The 19,249-nt window shown below is 36.5% G+C and overlaps 2 protein-coding genes and 1 long non-coding RNA gene across 6 annotated transcripts; 2 read left to right on the forward strand and 1 right to left on the reverse strand.

The window, feature by feature from the left end:
• Window positions 1-10,745: 10,745 nt before the first annotated feature.
• On the forward strand, window positions 10,746-14,884 carry LOC120073105 (putative beta-1,3-galactosyltransferase 2). Of its 4 annotated transcripts, none has more exons than XM_039025728.2 (12): window positions 10,746-10,991; window positions 11,117-11,267; window positions 11,657-11,753; window positions 12,102-12,154; window positions 12,239-12,453; window positions 12,551-12,614; window positions 13,002-13,074; window positions 13,211-13,331; window positions 13,570-13,657; window positions 13,755-13,880; window positions 14,184-14,293; window positions 14,391-14,884. In XM_039025728.2, the coding sequence occupies exons 2-12, from the start codon at window positions 11,152-11,154 to the stop codon at window positions 14,537-14,539; spliced, it is 1,212 nt and encodes a 403-aa protein (XP_038881656.1). In that variant the 5' UTR covers window positions 10,746-10,991; window positions 11,117-11,151; the 3' UTR covers window positions 14,540-14,884. The 4 variants fall into 4 exon arrangements, with proteins under 4 accessions (XP_038881656.1, XP_038881655.1, XP_038881657.1 ...); XM_039025727.2 differs by having other exon boundaries at window positions 10,853-10,991; window positions 12,239-12,462; XM_039025729.2 differs by having other exon boundaries at window positions 10,853-10,991; window positions 12,239-12,462; window positions 14,246-14,293.
• Window positions 14,885-15,846: 962 nt separating this feature from the next.
• LOC120073107 (autophagy-related protein 8C-like) lies at window positions 15,847-17,738 on the forward strand. Its single transcript, XM_090311761.1, has 6 exons — window positions 15,847-16,065; window positions 16,182-16,252; window positions 16,491-16,546; window positions 16,637-16,689; window positions 17,196-17,314; window positions 17,394-17,738. The coding sequence occupies exons 2-6, from the start codon at window positions 16,216-16,218 to the stop codon at window positions 17,498-17,500; spliced, it is 372 nt and encodes a 123-aa protein (XP_090167887.1). The 5' UTR covers window positions 15,847-16,065; window positions 16,182-16,215; the 3' UTR covers window positions 17,501-17,738.
• Window positions 17,720-18,943, reverse strand: LOC150037038 (uncharacterized). Its single transcript, XR_016528407.1, has 2 exons — window positions 18,632-18,943; window positions 17,720-18,272 (listed from the first exon to the last, which is right to left on the reverse strand). It is a non-coding gene; the product is annotated as an uncharacterized LOC150037038 (long non-coding RNA).
• Between the last annotated feature and the right edge of the window lie 306 nt (window positions 18,944-19,249).

The raw sequence follows: 19,249 nt of genomic DNA on the forward strand, positions 1-19,249 counted from the left end.
TACTTTGAACACTCTCTCCATCCACCTTGACCTACCCAAACACCATCCGTTGGGGGGACACGCCAAAGGTGCCATGAGGCCGATGATAGATCTCACAGTGTGGACTATATAGAAGAAACGTGAAAGGTTTAAGTGAAACATCTTATGCCCCAAGTACCTCCCACTGAATGTTCTACCTAGGGATTCATTAACCTAGACAATCCAGCTATTGATTTTAGTCTAAGTCGTCTTTTTAAACTCTCTCATAAACAACGTTTGTCTATGAAATATGAACAAGTTCAAGTAGTCACATTTAAACACTTTAGGGACTGCCCTTAACTTGCATGCATGCATCAAATCTATCTAATTCACCTTTCCAGGTAAGTTCCTAGGTAAGGGTGTTATGTTTTCGTCAAATTAAACACCCCAGCCTAGACAGAACCCGCCTTAGACAAAAGGTCCCTTATAGATAGATTTGCTACACTTTAACCTTTTATTTGCCAATTTAATCCTATTAAACTGATTAAAAGTTTAAAGTCTTAGGGTTGCTAATCGTATTAGAACCGTGATCTTAGATCTATGTGCACCAAGTTTTAAACACTTTAAAACCATGAATTAAACCTAAGTGAGCATGCATATCTTTCTTATTTCTTTTAGTTCTAATTTCTTTTTAACTTTTAAAAAGAAACAACTAAAATCATTGCACACAACGAGGCATTTATAACATTTATAAAGTAACCTATGTGTCATGCTTCATGTAATTTCTGGTCATTACCATATATAACTTTTATATAACGTGTAAAGAGCAAGAAACATGCTATCATTCACCTTTATACTATAACAATTATAATATAAAGATGATACATGTCAATGCTTTTTATGCATGCATAAATATAACTCTTATATTATATGATGCATGAGCATGCTCTTACATAATTAAATCATAACAATTACAATAAAGAGATGGTGCATGACCATTGCATAACCTAAGGTGGGATTTACTATATGTGCATACCATATGACATATAAAAACATACATTGCATGTAATAAATAAAGGATTAATGGACCGCGATGAGCCTTTACAAAAATCGGAATGAAAAAACCCTATCTATTACATTTTTCATCGAGCAAACTGGTTCACAGGCGAACTAGGTCTTGAACTGCTAGGAGGTCTTCATCGTGTAGTACACTCCAGTATGTAGACGATCATTCAATGTGCACTATACGATATGAGCATAAGTAAACGATCATGTAGTGTGACGACAGGTAAACGATTTACCTTGCGTTACTAAGCGATCGTTTAGTCAATTACTAAGCGATGAACCTTGTCGACCTAAACTATCGTCTAGTGTGCACGTTTTAAACAATACGCAATCATCTCATTATATACAAGATGCATGCAACCAGGTAAACGATTTACCTTGCGATACTAAGCGATCTTTTAGTCAGTTACTAAGTGATGAAGCTTGCTGACCTAAACGATCGTCTAGCACGCGTGATTTTTAAATAATATGCGAGTGTCTCATTGTCTAAACGATGTGTGCAACCAGGTAAACGATTTACCTTGCGATGCTAAGCGATTGTTTAGTCAGTTACTAAGCAATAAAGCTTGCTGACCTAAACGATCGTCTAGCTTGCGCGCGCGTTAAACAATACTCAATGATAGCGTACCCGATCGTCAACACGATACGATCAACTCTTGATTGCATATCCCATCATTTAACCGATGCGTTCAGCAACGATCACTTACTCCTTCATCTTTACGATGCAATCAACAGCGGTCGTGTATAACATCTTCTACACTATGCGATCAACCCTAGATCGCCTCATTCCTTAAAGAACCGCAACACTTGCCCAGATCGCTTTGACGAACGACTCAAAACTTCAAAAAAACTTTGAATACAACGATAACGATTATTAATGCCCAAAAAATGCAGGGGCCTTTACAAATAACTGCAAGTGTAAAAGGATCTAAATCAAACCGAGGCAAATCATCCCGAAAACATCCATTAATCCGCACATCCATAGCAAAATTTAACCATTAAATCAGCATAGTAATGCACCGACCATGAATGTATATGTCATTTCGTTGCAACAGATGAAATCGGAGTATCAGAACCTGGCTCTGATACCAATTGAAGGAACTCATACCAATGAGTTCCATGAGCGTGTTCGGATCGCTTCGATCTCATCGTGACCGAAATACAAATTATATACATTCAACACATACAGTTATGCAAATAAATCTAATTATCGACATGATACAAACATCAAAATAACAAAGGGATAGAGTTTCATACCAGTTGAAGACAATCTTCACACTCCGGAACTCCAATGCAACGGAAACCCTTCAAGTGATCTACCAACGCCTGGCGAAAATGTCAACTGCAGTAGCACGATCAATGCGAACTCACGACCGCAACGGAGACGACACCACCACTAATGAGCCCCGGGTATTCTCAGAGTGAAAACCCAAAGGGTGGGCTTTGGTGAATTTAGTAGAGGACAGAGGAAACACGAATCGTGTAGTTGATAAGCAAGTGGGAGGGTGAAAGCCGCTATCGCATAGCAGAAATACTTATCATCTAGAGGAGCTACACGATCGTGTAGAATTTGCTGAACAATCATTTAGGAAAAGGTATACGATCGTTTAGCTAAATCGGCACACTAAATGATCGTTTAGAGAAGCTATCTGATCGTTTAGGAAACAGTGTGCGATCGTTTAGCGCGAGGTAGATCGTTTAGGTGGAGAAGAGCTATCGCATAGTCTCTCGAGCGATCGTTTTACAAAACACCAGCACGCTTTTGAAATCTCTTCAGGCCATCTAATGACGGGCTATTGATTGAACGATTCAAAAATGAAAACTTTTTTTTATTTTAACTCATCGGTTACCATAACTAATGTTGCCCATTAACCTACGTCCAAACGTGATATTAGAATTAATTATCATATAATTAATCAATTAATTCATTAATAAATATAATCATATTATATTTATATCTTATAGTTTGATATCACATATCTACTATAGTATTTTCTCCTCTACTTGATATAAATCATATTTATATCTAATTTTCTCCAAAATAATGTATCTCATACATTTAGCCCATTATATCATATATAATTGAACTTCTTCTTGTCAATCAGAACATTTCAAATTAACCCAAATACTGGTTCTCGACTTTATCCAAGCTACCCGGGGACCTAATGGACCTGTGGCTCGAAGCTCCAACGGTCCGTAAATAACTGACTAAACTCTTTAGTCACGAGATCCACCATCCGTTAACTGTCAGACATTCCACTAAAGACCAACAGCTGAACTCTTCTCATCACAGATATATTTCTATGTTCATCAGATATAACTAATCATGAGTACGATGACCCTTCACAGATGCTCGTAAGTACAACTGGGCCAAATTATCGTTTTGCCCATGTAGTTACATTTCACTCCTTAAGTACCACCGATTCCTCTAATGAACAATACAACATAGTCTAACTATGTGTGAACACCTCTCGGGCCAAAAGAAGGTGTGTGGCGCCACATCGTTCAAGTCTCGGAATCAGCCCTTAAGGGAGCTATCTATCTACTTACCCCTGCCTCAGGGAAGGAGTGAATTTCATCTTGTGTAGCTGAGGTCCCAGCTCCTAAATTAGATGAATCTCCAAAATGGTAGGTTTCAATCGGCGAACTGGCCACTTGCACCCATACAAATCAAAAGACCGCCCTCAATGACAGGAGTTCCCAACTCACTTAGGATTGAGGTCATGTTACCTATGGTCATCCTAGTGAAGTGAAGTCTCTGTCATGAACGGTGTTATATAACTAGACGTTAACACTTCGTGGTCTGGTCTTATACAAACTCTTTGTATAGGATGCCCCCACTCGTATATCCCCAACACGAATGATCAGGATCAGACCATCTATGACAAATCACAACACTTGTGACCATTCCACAAAGCGGACCGCATCCGTAGCGTTACCAGGATAAGGTTTCCCTCTTTTATCCATATACTACAGACCATTTTGATTATCACTCAAGACATGATCCACTTGTATGTCACCACATACATGCTTGAGTCACATATAAAAAACTAGGGATTTTATGTTTATCGGTTTGTGGTAAAGCAAATAAAACAATCAACTGAGCAAAATACAATATGTGAAGTAAATATCATATATTAACAACACAAGCATTCGTACATACTATTTACAAACTACAGGACACGAGACTTTAGGGCATAAACCCCAACAAAAGGTAGCTGGCGGTGATCGCTGGTTAACGATTATCGGAAGTTGGCTATCGTCGGTCACCAGAAAATGGTTGTTGAAAGTTGGTCACCCATAGTTGCCAAAAAAGCGGTCATCAAAGGTTGGTCGATAACGGTTGCTGCAAAAACGGTAGTTAAAAGCTGGCCATCAACGATGGTCAGTGGTAGCGGGCGGCAGTCGCCAGAGGTGGCCGAAAATGATGGTGAGAGGTTGCCAGGAGACGATCGCTGAAAGTTGGCTAATGACAGTATCTGAAAAACGGTGACCAGAGGTTGGCTGGAGGCAGTTATTGGAAAATAGTGATAGGATGTTGATTGACGGTGGCCATTGAAAAACGGTCATCGAAATTTGGCTGACGACGGTTACTGGAAAGCAGTCGCCGGAGGTTGGCCGTTCTCAATGTCGAAAAACGTTGATCGGAGGTTGGCACAACAGCCGCCAAAAGTTGATTAACGATGGTCATCGAAAATGGTTATCGGAAATTGACCATGATGGTTATCGAAAAGCGATCACCAGAGGTTCGCTGGCAACGTTTACTGAAAAATGGTTGCCTAAAGTTGGCCATCAGTGGTCATCGAAAAATAGTTGATTGAGATGATGTCAGAGGTTGATCGGTGATGATTATAAAAAAAAAAAAGTTTCCGAAGGTTGACCTTGTTGAGATTAGAGTTCTAATTCTCCCGGAGTCTTGTTGTTTGTAATTATACACATTTTTTATGAATAAAATAACTGTTATTTCATTCTAGATTTACTCATATCCAATAAACAAAACTCCATGGTTATTTTATGTAAACTTAAGCATGTATATGTGATATCAAGTGGATCATGTCTTAAGTGATAACCTAGATAGATCTGTAGTATAAGGATTAAGATGGGATACCTGATCTTGGTGACATTATAGATACGGCCAGTTTTGTAGAGGTTTACAAGTATTGTAAACTACTATAGATGGTAGATCTTGACCATTCATGTGGAGACATACATGCGAGGGTATTCTATACAAGGAGTTTGTATAAGACCGGACCACGAGATGACCAGACACTGTATATAACGCCGTTGATACTGGAAACTTACATCTCACCTAAACGACCATAGGTGGCAGACCTCAATCCTGAGTGTTTTGGGAACTCCTGCCTTTGAGGGCGGTTCTTTGATTAGTATGGGTGAGAGTGGCCAGATTGCCAACTCAACATGCCTACCTTTTTGGGGACTTGTCTGATTTGGGAGTTGGGAACTCAATATACAAGATGGAATTCAATCCTTCCCTGAAGCAGGGGTAAGTAGACAGATTGCTCCCTTAAGGACTGATTCTAGGGCTTGAACATAGTGGCTACAACTTCTCTTTGGAAGGAAGGACTCAGTCATAGTAGGACAATGACTTATGTTCATTAGAGGATTCAGTGGTACTTAAGGAATTAGATGTAACTACAGGGGCATGACGGTTATTAACTGAGCTGATCCTTACGAGCGATCTATGAAGGGTTTTCACACTGTTGATTAGTTAAGATGGACACATAATATATTTGTAGTAAGAAGAGTTCAGTTGTCAGTATTTAATGGAGTGCCTGACAGTTAACGGATGGTGGATCCTGTGACTAAAGAGTTTAGTCAGTTATTCACGTACCATTGGAGCTTCGAGCTACAGGTTCATAAGGTCCCTTTGGTAGCTCAATGGATTCAAATTGAGGATCAGTTCTTGGTGTTGATTTGAAATGTTCAAATTGACAAGAAGTAATTCAATTATATATGATATGATCGGTATGATGTATGAGATACATCAAGTGGAGGATTAATGTAAATGAGATTTACATTAAGTACCATGTAATAGAAAAAGAGCTATGGTTTATATGTTTCATGAGATGAAATATTAAAACTATAGGTTATAAATATATTATGGTAAGTTGATAATTATCTCTTTTTCTCTAATAACTAATTGAGTGGGAGGTTATTGGTAATTTCATGGTAACCGTGAGATAAAAAGAAAAATGTTTTCTTAATTTTAGTAAAAAAAAGAAATAAGAAAATAAGATTTGTTAAATTGTAATTTTGAGATTTCCAATCTCGGAAAGTTCTTATGGATAGTTGTCAAGTAAATCAGATTTACTAAGCGACGGCTTAGAGTTAGCTAAACGATCGTGGAGTGTTCTTACACGATAGACACTCAGCTAGACGATGAGTTAAACGATTGCATAGTTTTTGCTAGACGATCGCATAGCTTTTCCTAAATGATTGGGCATCGATCTATACGATAGCTCGTTCCATCTCCCATTTGCTCAATTGTTTACACAATTGTGGTTCCTCCGATTTTTTGCCTCAAACCAAGTCTACACAAAGCCCACCCTCTGGATTCTCACACCGAGAATACCAAGGTAACCTTCTTGGTGGTGTCATACTCAACTCAACACTGTCGAGGTTTTGTGGAGGTCGTTCGTGGTGTTCAGAGTATTCGTGACCTTGGTGATCGCTTAGTTCGAGTGCGCGGTGATCATGCAGTGTAGCGGTCGTGTTGGACAAACATTCATGTGTTTCTGTGTTGCCGTGATCGAGCGTTCGTGATCAAGGAACTTGAAGATGAGTCTGCAAAGGTTTGTTGTTTCTTGTCCTTGATCTATAGTAAAACATGCTGTAATTTCTATTTTATGCATAACTATTCGTTTCCGTTTGTGATTGTAATTGTAATGTTCATATATGATTGAAATTTGGAAATATCCTTCCGCTACACATGAAAATCCTTGTATTCGATTTCTTTCAGACCTGCGACCATCGAGGGAAAACAATCATCGGAAGTTGATTGACGACGATTGTCAAAAAGTAGTCGTCGGAGGTTGTCTTTGGTAGTGGTTGTCGGGAAGACAGTAGCCAAAAGTTGGTAGCCGACGGTTGCCAAAAACAATCGCTGAAAAACGGTCATTAGAGATTGGTCGGTGTCAATTGTCGAAGACAGTGGTTGGCGGGTGACAGTTGTTGGAGGTTGGCCGACAAGGATCGCCAGAGTTTTTCATATCATTTAGAAGAGATTAACCATTAAACAATTAAAATTATTTTTTCTAAAAATTGGTTTTAAATGTTTATCCTGAAAAAACCAACTTATTTTATAAGCTCATTTTCTCAAAATTCATTTAGGTGGTTGTCAAACACATGAATTTTTTTTCAAAACAACTTTTCTTTTTTTAATTTAGTCACTTGAAATGGCAATCCAAACACACTCTTGAGTCTTTTCTCAAAATTCTTACACTTTTGCTCTCTATTTTCAACTTAGTGTTGGAAACTATGTGATAAGAATAAGTTTTTCTTTCAAATAAAATAATTCACTGTTTGTACACATGAAGGTTCAATGTGCTTTCTCCATGCCCAAATTTTCCATCAATAATAAACGATATAGCAAATTAACATAGGTTAATTCGTTAACTGTTAAGTATATATCTCCAACAAAAGGATTAGAGGTTTAAATCTTCATATTCACACATATGGTTGGACTAAAAAAAAAAAAATATAATTTGTTAAATGTCAAATTGTCTTTCTCCTAAATGGAGTGAGTATTTCTCTATGTCATATATAGATGCCAGAATTCGAACATGAAAAATGCATATGAAAGCGACAACATTATGCAAAAGAAGGAAAATGTAGGCAGTGAAGTTGTACTTGCCACTTCATAATGATTACCAGGGATGTCTTCCTTGTCCCATGTTTAGGTTGAATCAAGAGTTTTAGGGACAAGAAAGAACTTACTTATTTTTTACATCATAATGATGTATTTATTAGAAATTTTTGACATATATAGAGCATCCACATCAGGATTTGGAGTCAGATTAGACTCATTCTCGAGCCAAATGGGTTGGGACAAGCATTTGGCATGTCTCATTCATCAAATGGGAAGGCGAGCAGGTCATTTAGGTCTCTCTCTTCTTTTCCAGACCCAATTATGTTAGAGAATGTATTGAGTATGACTCACTCATTGAAAGGATAGATTTGGCCTCAGCTCGGGCCCTTGCCCAACCTCTCTTCTTTTTCATGTCCTATTGGGTCAGAGGATGTATTTTTTACTTGAGTTTCATCCTTGTTGATTTAATTTATCTAAACCATTCATAACACATGTAAAGATATAGTTAATATTTTATACCAAGAATCTCTAAACGAATCTCAATTTATCAAAACATTGATGATGACAATTGAAATTTCTTGTGGAGATGGGATAAGGAAGACATCCCCTTGTCATCGGATTATAGAATTAATGTCTCTTACCATTTTCTATTAATATTGTAATGTTAAAAGGAAAAAGAGGAAAAAGAACATCTAATATCATATCCTTTAACCTTTTATATCAACGAGGACATCCATTAAAATAATAATAATAAATCAGTGGGGCCAAGTCCAAAAGTGGACTCCCTATAAACTGATTTTATGCCGATCTTTTCTTTCAAACTTAAAAATAAATCAAGTCATTAATATATAAAGAAAAGTTATTTATTTATTATTATTTTTTTAAAACCAAAATGTATATAAATCCACAAACGATCAATTATCACATTAGAAGCATTAGCTATGTAGAAGTATAAATGCTAAATAAGCTAAACAACACATAACCAAACACATATTTTTTATCCGTAAAAACTACTCTGGAAACTTTTCAAAGTTTTCTTTTGGTGGGAGGAAAAAGAGGGTGGGAATGGGAATGAGTTTACAAGCCCATGTTTGGTGGGTGAGATTTGTTTATTTACTTTGGAAAAGACAATTCCTAGGTATCTTTTATCCAAAGAATTGCATACCCATTGAAAAGTGTGGGTTTTCATTTCTTCTTCTGCTTCCTACTACGATTTTTCTTCTTTCCAGTCGTAAAATCGTATAGCATTTTGTTATTCAGCGATCGTGTAGCATTTGGTAGGCGATCATATAACATTTTGTTACTTAGCAATCGTGTAGCATTTGGTAAGCGATCGTATAGCATTGGGTAGGCGATCATATAGCATTTTGTTACTCAATGATTGTGTAGCAGAGCCAAGCGATCGAGTAGCTGAGCTCAACGATCGTGTAGCATTTGGTAAGCGATCGTATAGCATTGGGTAGGTGATCGTATAGCGTTTTGTTACTCCGCGATCGTATAGCGGAGCTCAGCGATCGTGTAGATAATTTAAGCGATCGTATTGTTACGAAATCGACAATTAAAGAACACAAAAAAAAAAGGGAACGTAGAGATAGAGAAGATAGACACACAGATATACGTGGTTCACTACAAATTCTGAATAGGTTTCGGGGGCGTTGCCCCCGAACCCCCACCAGGGTGCATCGTCCCTGGACCCCGGTCCCCCATACTTGGTTGTTCGAAGCGCCAATAAACAGATTCAAAGCATTTCAATAAATGCTTGATAGGGACAATCTCAATTTTTTTAAATTCCCACATACTATTCCGAGACACTGTTTTCCCACGCACAACCAAACATAGTCATCCTTGATTCCCAAACATAGTCATCCTTGATTCCCAAACATATAATTCCTAGACATCCTTAATTTCTAGGCATTGAGAAAACCTCAATCCAAATGGCCTCTAAGAGTAAAATTGAAATTGACGCCATCTTCTTTATGTCTATTTTGTGCACTAGGGATTTCCTAAAATATAGAGATGACACCTTTTTTTTTATAGAAAAATAATTTTTCATTCCCGTTACAACTTGGCTTATTGAAATATTAGGATGAATCATGACCAAAAGCTAATAGGAGATTTGTACGGATGACCTTAAAATTGGGCTCAAAATGTCAAATGACTCTTTACTGATGTTAAATTTGAGTGAAATTACCAAAATAGACTTGTACATACAAAAAAATCCCTCTTGCTCTTGCTGACGATCCATTTTCGAACATCCATGGAACTACGAGTTGTCTTTTTCTCCTCTCTCGCCTGTCTCGCTCTACCTCTGGTTGCCCAGTGTTGGTTAGAGCTGTAAGGTCGCGAAGAAGCTCTCACTCTCTTTTATTCTCTCGCACATCGTTAGCAGAGCTGGTCCCACATCGTTCGCCGGAGATGCAAGGCGGAATAGCATGGTCGAGGAGAAGAAGAAGAAATTGTAGTTTTTCCAAAAGTTGGGTCTGTGAAGGAAGACAAAGAAAATCGTGTTATTGGGAAGGAGGATAAAAGATAGCGCAACTATGTAACTTCACATGTCTATGACATCAACAAAAGGACATTTAACATTTTTTCAAAAGTTGGATCATTTGCCATTTTAGACCTTCAAAATAAGGTTTTTGTGCAATTTTCCCAAAAGTTCTTTATTCCTAAAAAGAATGTTCTAAGATTAAGAAAATATGAAGACAATAATCGCTAAATACTCGAATAAAGACTAACAATAATTGATGATTCACCTGAAAAAACAGTAACTAGAGAACTTTCAACAAGAAAAAACTCTGTTGCTGTTGATTACTCGATTTCGAATCAATATGGTTGAATGGAAAAATCCAATATGGGATCAGTTTTTAACTTATTGTTGAGTGTTAACGGAGTATTTGGAGACGCACAATTTCCAGTTTTGGCTACTGATAGCAATTATTCTGGACCATTTACCGACACCCTTTGAACTATTAACCGATTCTATTTCTGTCCTCAATTGGATCCAAATCCATTAGACACAAATTCCAAATTTCATTTTAAAACCAAAAGTTCTTTATAAAACGCAAATGGGTTTTCGATGCTATTGAACCAAAAGGCTGTAACTTTCCCAAATCTAGTGCTTGCTCCATTTGCATTGAAAGTATGAAATTTTTGTTTTTCCATTTAACCCTTTTCTATTGCGGCTCCATTCTTCTTCTGGGTTTCTTTCCTTGCTTCTTCTTCATTTAATTCCTCTAATTTTGCTTCACTCTTATGAATCCCAAGTGTGCGAAGTGAACTAAGTTGAGGAAGGAAAGGAAATGTCGGTGAAGAACAGAGGAGGCAGCGAGTTTGCTTCAAGAAATGCATTCTCTAGGAACTGGGTTCTTCTGCTATGTCTTGGGAGCTTTTGCGCTGGAATGTTCTTCACTAACAGGTATCTTTTTCTTAATCCTTTAATGGGTTTAGATTCCATTTCCGAGTTCGTTTGTTGAACTGTGCACGTTGGGAATATGGATTTTCAATTGATTTTAAATTCTATATTTCTTGGAAACTATCATCTTCAGTTCTATTTTGGATTGGTCGCTGTTAACCTTTGGTTCTAGCATTGATGAAACTATTCTCGTATGCATTGGGAATGATGTGCAGAGCTGATTAATTATAGCCTTATGCTTTCTGTATTTTGATATTTGAATTTGAGCACTATTAACTAACCTAAAGTAGGTTCCATTCTTCTACTTTCTCAACAACCCGATGCCTTGATACGTTGTGCTTGTTTCTTCACTTCAATGCTTGGATTTCATTCTTTTACTTACATAATCCCAGAATGTGGATCGTTCCAGAAGGTGAAAGGACTTCAAAGGTTTTTAGGGTTGCTGATGCACAAATGAAGATAAAATCTGAGAATTGTAATCCACAACGTGTGAGTACATCTTTCATACATATGCTTTGAAGGAACCTTTTTCATCAATTTACTACCTTATATTAGTTATATGTCAATCAATTCATGAGGTCAAGATATGTGGTGAAACTGCAAACCCACAGTGTTCATGGATATAAAATCTGCTTTGAAGTCGGCTCTCTTCTCTCATTCTACCATAAACATTGGGTTCTTTTTTATAAGGCTAAGACATGTGCTGAAGAAACTGCCAGCATCATTTTCATGGATTTATTTGTTAATCTACACTGATTTAGGTTGGCTTAGATTCTCCATCCGGTTACTAATTTTTATGTCTTCTTGACTGTCTCATTCTTATCATTTCCGTTAAAGAATGCATACAATGCAAGCATAATTGAGAATTCAAGGACACGGCTCAGTATCCAGTAAGTCGCTTGTTTCTTCAAACACTTCTATCAGTGCTCATATTTTCTCAAATGTCCTACAGAAGTTGTCTGTATTGGCTACAGGGAACTGAATGACACAATTGCAGATTTGGAAAGGAAATTGGCAGCCGCAATGGAGGACAACAAAACTGTATTAAAGGGATCTCTCACATTGGACAATCTGAAGACTGATGATTTGACTTTGAAGAGGAGAAAATACTTCATGGTTATAGGAATAAATACAGCTTTTAGCAGTCGGAAGCGAAGGGATTCAATTCGTAGTACTTGGATGCTACTAGGTGAAATCGGTAGTCCAAAATTATGTATTTATCTTTTGGTTAGTTTGAGGCCGCATTTATTAGTGTCAAACATTCTCAAGGAAAAAATATTTTCAAGGTGAAAAAAGAACGAAGCTCGAGGAAGAGAAAGGGATAATCATACGCTTTGTTATAGGACATAGGTAAGAATACATTACCTTTCTATGGTGTTAGTCTACATTACAACTCAAAAACGTTGTTTCTATTCTGGGTTTTGTAAGAACCGGAAAAGTTGCTAATAGTTTGATCCTTTTGCCAGATGTATATCCATGAAGTTTTAAATAATCTGATGCCTTAATCGTCTAGAAAAATTTACTCAAGTTATTCGTGCACATTCATCCTGACTTATCAAAATTTAGTCCATGGTTGGATTTGTGATAAATGAAAATCCCCATGCATTGGAGTTTATTAGTTTGTTGGTCCTGTACTTTGTTCACCTGGCATCTCATGAACATCTCTTGGCTGAGTAGAGAACATATAATTTAAGTAATCAATAAAAATTTCTCATACTGTATGGATATTATTACCAGTTCAACATCAGGTGGCATTCTTGATAAAGCTGTTGCTGCAGAGGAGCTTCTGAATAGAGATTTCTTGAGACTGGTAGTGCAGTTTTTTCCCGCTGTTTTTCTTGTTCTTTTCCTTTTTGATTTCTCCTTCAGCATTTTGGTCCAACTAAATGCAAAATTATGTGCGACACAACTTATACATTTACATTTTTGTCCAACAATGAAACCAGAATCACGTTGAAGGCTATCTGGAGCTATCGGCCAAGACAAAATCTTATTTTGCCACTGCTGTTGCTTTGTGGGATGCTGAATTTTATGTTAAAGTCGATGACGACGTCCATGTCAACTTAGGTAAACTTTGAAATGAGTTTTTCTCAATAGTACATGTCGTGTTCAGAATTGCAAATGAAAACATTTTTTAAACCAGATCAAATCTTTGGGTTTGAGTGCATTCAGATAGGTGATAAGCGTTTGAACCAGTTATAATTATTTGTCATTGAGGTCCTTATGGAACAAAATATTTTGTCTTCTAGGAGCTTTGATTGTGCTGCATGCATTCATACGGTTCTTGCTTTATGATTTATTACAGCTACTCTTGGATCAACTTTAGCTGCACATCGAATGAAACCTCGGGTTTACATTGGTTGCATGAAGTCTGGTCCTGTTCTTTCACAGAAGTGAGAATTACTTCCTTTTATGTTATCTAGCTCATGCTACTAACTGTTGGAATCTGTAAGTTTCAATTTCTTAAACATCATTTTTTCTTTGCCATAGGGGAATGAAGTACCATGAACCAGAGCATTGGATATTTGGTGGAGAAGGAAACAAGTACTTCCGTCATGCGACCGGGCAGCTTTATGCAATTTCAAAGGACTTGGCAAAGTATATACTAAAGAATCAGTAAGTTTCCATCCTCACAACCATTACAGGTCCTTCACGATTTATCTGCCCTTATTACCACATTGTTTCAAATCAATTCTCATTTTGAATAAAAAGATAAGACAAATAAGCATCATCTCATTGCTCTGATTGGAGTATTCCTAATCGTAGTGAGTGATGGGGGGCGATGACTAAGAAGTATATTGTTATCTGCCAAACATTCTTGCTGCAATCAATTTTTTGGTTGTGGAAGGAAGGAGTCTTTGATAACGCTTGTATAAAATTAGTGCAATGAAATATATTTGCTTAATGAAATATGTGCAGAGATGTGCTGCACAAATATGCTAACGAAGATGTATCTTTGGGATCTTGGTTCATTGGTTTAGATGTGGAGCATGTTGATGATAGAAAACTATGCTGCGGTACCCCACCTGGTAAATTGTGAAATCTCATTTGTCCTGGTCCTAACAGCACGAAATCACTGCCAAGAAACAGTATTATGTATCTAATGGAATCACTTTGTGCTGCAAGATTGTGAAGTGAAGGCTCAGAGTGGAAATCCATGTGTGGCTTCATTTGACTGGAAATGCAGTGGCATTTGCAAGTCTGTTGAGAGGATAATGGAAGTTCACAGCCGCTGTAGAGAAGATGAGAATGCTGTGTGGACTAAAAGCTTTTGACAGAATCACTGCTTTTCAAAGTCAAAGGATGAAAGATAAACCAAGCACACTAAATGATGAAATCAAATGATGCAAAATTCCTACATGTCCTTCAGGAGACAATTTTAGGTGCCATCACCCAGGAGAAAAAGACAGAAGCTCAATGACTGAAGCTGTTTGTGTGTATTTAGAGGGTGGGGAAAAAGGCCTGTCTTCAAACTTCTTTATACATTGCCCCTCAGTCTGAACTACTGATACTTTCTGCAGCCTTTTTTTTTTTTTTTTTTTTGACATTTTTCTTTATATAGTAATGAATTATATGATTATACAGAAAAGGAAAAAGGAAAAAAATCAAATTGGAATGTCCTTGGCAGTGCTCTCTCTCTTATACTTTCTAAATCATAGCTTTGTTTTTGTATGGGAATCAAAACTCTTACTTCAAGGTTGATAGTACCGTTTTACCTCTTTCATCTCTAATATATATATATATAAAGAGAGAATTACATTTTTAGTCCCGAGTTTTAAAGAACGTGTGTTTGATTTCTGAGCTTTCAAAACATACATTTTTAATTTCAGAATATACATTTTTAGCCTATAATTTTTCGGAAATATGTTTAAACGGTCCATGCATTAATTTATTATTATTGTTTTAAATTAAAGATTAATTTTTTAAAGATTACGTCTTTTCTCTTCATACATATTTTTGTAATTCAAATTTTCATATAAATATGTAAAACAAAAATAATAAATGGTTTAGGGACTTTTTAAATCCATTCTTAAAAACTTGAAAACTAAAAATGAACATTTTGAAAACTTGGGGATTAAATAGATCTATTCTAAAAAGTTAGGGATTAAAAAGTTATATTTTGAAAATTCAAAGACCAAATGCACCTATTTTTTAAAATTTTAGTTCGTTTATATATATAGCAAAATAAATCATAAATCACGTCATATATTTAGAATCTGTTAGATCTTTTAATGTATTTCTTAGATTTTCATTAAGATTTAGGTTTAGGATTTTTGTTGGTGTATCAAGCAAGTCCGGGTTTTGTTAGAATTTGGAGTTTTCAATTGCGTCTAAGATAATTTAGATCTTATTTCATAAAATATTATAATAATTATTTTTTTTTAACAACTTTTGGATTTTATTTTAAAAGGAAATTATTAGTAGTTAATGCAAAAGAAAATTTTAAATCTAAGATGTAGATAGATTTGCTATATACTCCAATTCCCCTTAAATTATTAGCCCTAATTGAGGTGACACAATTGGGCCTGATTTAAATGGACGGCCCAAATACGGATAGAGTGATAACTTTGAGAGACGGGGAATGTTCTCAAAGGAGAAATAATAGGTTGGCTAATACGTGTTTGAAGTGGAAAGAGGGTCGTTCATCTACGAAACACACGAGTCATGATCATCTCTACCCTCTCTTTTTAAATTCTCTTTTCCTATTATCCAATTCTGCTGATTCTCACTCCCTTCTTCCCGATTCATCACTCAAATACTGAATTTTTAAACTCCCTTTTTTGATCTTCTCTTTGGCTGGGTATGCCATTGCCAACCCACCTTTGCCTTTCTTCGCCTTTTCACTTTTGATTATGCTTTTCCTATATACCCAATTCTCTCTGGGGCTTTAACGTTTCGCTTTCTTTAAATTTTCAGCCGCTAATCGTAGCGTGAGATTCTGATTTCTTCCATGGCCAGAAGCTCGTTCAAACTCGGAATTCCTTTGGGTAATCGTTTACTTTTAGACTCTCAAAACGGTCATATATTTATATATTTACATGGACATGATTCGCGTATTGCTATTCCATTGGGGTGGCTTGGAATTTGAATTAGATCAGTTCAATTGCTTATAATTTGATTGATTTTGTGACTTAGTCGGTGACCTTATTTGAATCCGTGTTCTGTTTGCTATTCCTTCATGCTTTAACTATTATTGCTTACTCTGTTGGAATCTTCACTTCTCAGAAAAGAGGCAGGCTGAAGCTGCTCGCATAAGGGAAAAGTACCCGGATAGAATACCTGTAAGAATAATGTTACTAATTTTGTTCTTTACTTCCTATGGTCTTCTAAATTTACTTTGGTTTTGGTACTGATTCAATTAAGTTAATCAGGTGATTGTCGAGAAAGCTGGGAGGAGTAACATTGCTGATATTGATAGGAACAAGTACTCTCTCTTTCTCTATTCTCTTAATGAATTGGTGAATATGAACAGATGGCAAGATGCTATCAGTTATCACGTTCTGAATTGATAAATTAAAATAAATACTAGCATGTATGTTAGTAGCAGCTGCAGTAATATGTCGAATGAAAATAATGGAGTTGCTAGCATATAGTTTGAACGTGGAGTGTATTAGAAACAGAAGTACCTAAATCAATCATATGAATAATGGTTTACTTCAGATGGTAACTCTTAACTCCATTGGATTGACTATTGAGTGATGCATGGAAAAAAAGCACTGGAGTCAGTCCCACCAAAGCCAAAGGGCCCATATTTAAATATTATGTTATAGCAGTAAATCCAGTCTCTTGATTGATACTTTATAATTCTGGATAAATCTCGAACGTGAAGAAGTATTACTTTGTTATAAGCACATGGATAATCCATTTTTGAAGTCGCCAACATCGTATACTTGAATAACCAGTGTGGCATTTTTGTCTTTCCCATTGCAGATACCTCGTTCCTGCTGATTTAACTGTTGGACAATTTGTTTACGTCGTTCGGAAACGGATTAAGCTTAGCGCTGAAAAAGCTATTTTTGTATTTATCAAGGACACTCTACCTTCAACTGGTGAGTCACAACCCTTTTTATCTTAGTCTCTGATCTTGTATTGAATGTTAGCTTTAGAGTAAATTCTTCTGTGCAACAGGTGCATTGATGTCTGCAATTTATGCGGATAATAAGGATGAAGATGGATTTCTTTACATGTCATACAGTGGAGAAAACACTTTTGGTGGGTTCCTTGGAGGACAATGATACATTTCCCTGTAAATTCTAGCTATTCCCTTCCAGATCAATCAATGCATCAGCTTTATGTTCCATTCTATTCTAGTATATTTAACTTTCCATCAAAGGTGCTGCTCAATGAGTGGGCCTGAATGTTTTAGTTTTTTTCTTTTTCTTTTTCCTTCTTTCAATTAAGCTGTGAACCAATGAAAATAGCTATTGGCTTCTTTCTAATATCAAGCAGTGAAATGATTAAATTTTCTGATCAGTTTAGTGAGTCTAATATGACATTATGATACATAAATCACTTGAGACACGAGCCTCAAACTATTACTTCATTCTGATATTCAGAAGATGGTAACAGGATGAGACCTGAACTCCATAGAATACGGAATGTCTCAGCCGAATCAAGTCTAAAACTCTAACACACCATGTTTGCCAACATTCAAAACAAATACCAGAATGATGAAAAGTTTCAATCTTTTGATAACAAGAGTAGAACTCTATCTCTCTCTCTCTGTTATTCTGGTGCCAAGGATGTCGAGACAAATCTTCCTAATTTACTTGGAGCTTTTCTTGCGTGGGTTCATGATCCACTTGATGCCATTAGATATTCCACTTCCTATCTTTTTGGCACCAGCCACTGTCGCCGCCTTAGCTTTTGCAAATCCAGGCTTAGAACCACCCTTCTTGTCTGAGCTCCGGCCACCTTTGGCTTTATTGTCATCGTCTTCTTCCATGGCACCGATGCCTCCTGCTCCCCATTGGTCAGCCCAGCTTGGTGCTTCCGCAGCCATGGTTTCTAATTCCCAACCAATACATTAAACTCACTAACTATCCATTATTGGTGTTAAAAGTAACAGCAACAAAATTTATGTCCAAAAATAACATATTCTTGTTCGAATATCCATTAAATTACCCAGATTGGTAAAGATAACAGAAAATTATAACTCTCTCTTCAAAATACAGCTAGTTTTTGCTATCATATTGTTTTAACCATTTCTAAGATGCTATAAACGAAACAAGAGAGAGATCTAATCTAAAGATTTTATTCATAAGAAAGAACATATCTTGAACTTAAAAGAAGCACAAACAAAACAGAAAAGATCTGAATCAGAATTATTATTAGAAGTAGCTTGTGATAAAAGTTGAGAGTCATACCTGGGGATCGAAAACTATGAAGAACTACAGAAACTTAGTGAAGGAATTCGAGGAAGATTAGATAATAATTGCTCGAAACGCCTTTAGAAAGCAGCAGCAGCAGCACGCAGGGCCATAGGTGGATGGGCTGTCTTTTACTACCACTGCAATAATACTTTTTTAACGACTTGCCAACTCCAACTGGTTTCCATCTAACGAAGCAAACTATGTCTTTTGGGCATCTTTTTCTTTTTTTAAAAGAAACATCCTTAATTTAATCCTCCTCGTAATCACAAGGCATCTCATTTTCACAAGGCTTGTAAAACTTGGACCAAATATCTACTGATATAACCTGGGTTCAAATTCAAACTTCTAATCAAACACCACTGTTTAGTTCATCAATTATTCAATAATCACGTGGATGTTCCCCCATTTACTTAGATAATAAAGCACATGATTAGACTTTTTCCACTGTTCATTCACAAGATCATCAAAATTAGAGGGGGGCCGACCGTGGGGCATTGGAATAAGAGATGGTCCAAAAAGGAAAAAAATAAAAGGATTCAAATTATAAGAATCGGGGGGAAGAATATTGAATTGGGTGGGCAAAGATCAAAATTCCGACAAAGAAAGAATAAA

Source organism: Benincasa hispida, chromosome 3 (assembly GCF_027475165.1).
Source record: "Benincasa hispida cultivar pf3 chromosome 3, pf3_genome.v1.1, whole genome shotgun sequence".
Lineage (NCBI taxonomy): Eukaryota > Viridiplantae > Streptophyta > Magnoliopsida > Cucurbitales > Cucurbitaceae > Benincasa > Benincasa hispida.

Excerpts from the sequence above, each read along its gene's own strand:
- LOC120073105 (XM_039025727.2), top strand. The coding sequence starts at position 11,152 with ATGTCGGTGAAGAACAGAGGAGGCAGCGAGTTTGCTTCAAGAAATGCA. Across the intron at positions 11,268-11,656 it reads GGAATGTTCTTCACTAACAG|AATGTGGATCGTTCCAGAAG; the intron begins GTATCTTTTTCT and ends ACATAATCCCAG. Across the intron at positions 13,881-14,183 it reads AAGTATATACTAAAGAATCA|AGATGTGCTGCACAAATATG; the intron begins GTAAGTTTCCAT and ends AAATATGTGCAG.
- LOC120073107 (XM_090311761.1), top strand. The coding sequence starts at position 16,216 with ATGGCCAGAAGCTCGTTCAAACTCGGAATTCCTTTGG. Across the intron at positions 16,253-16,490 it reads CAAACTCGGAATTCCTTTGG|AAAAGAGGCAGGCTGAAGCT; the intron begins GTAATCGTTTAC and ends TTCACTTCTCAG. Across the intron at positions 16,690-17,195 it reads GCTGATATTGATAGGAACAA|ATACCTCGTTCCTGCTGATT; the intron begins GTACTCTCTCTT and ends TTCCCATTGCAG.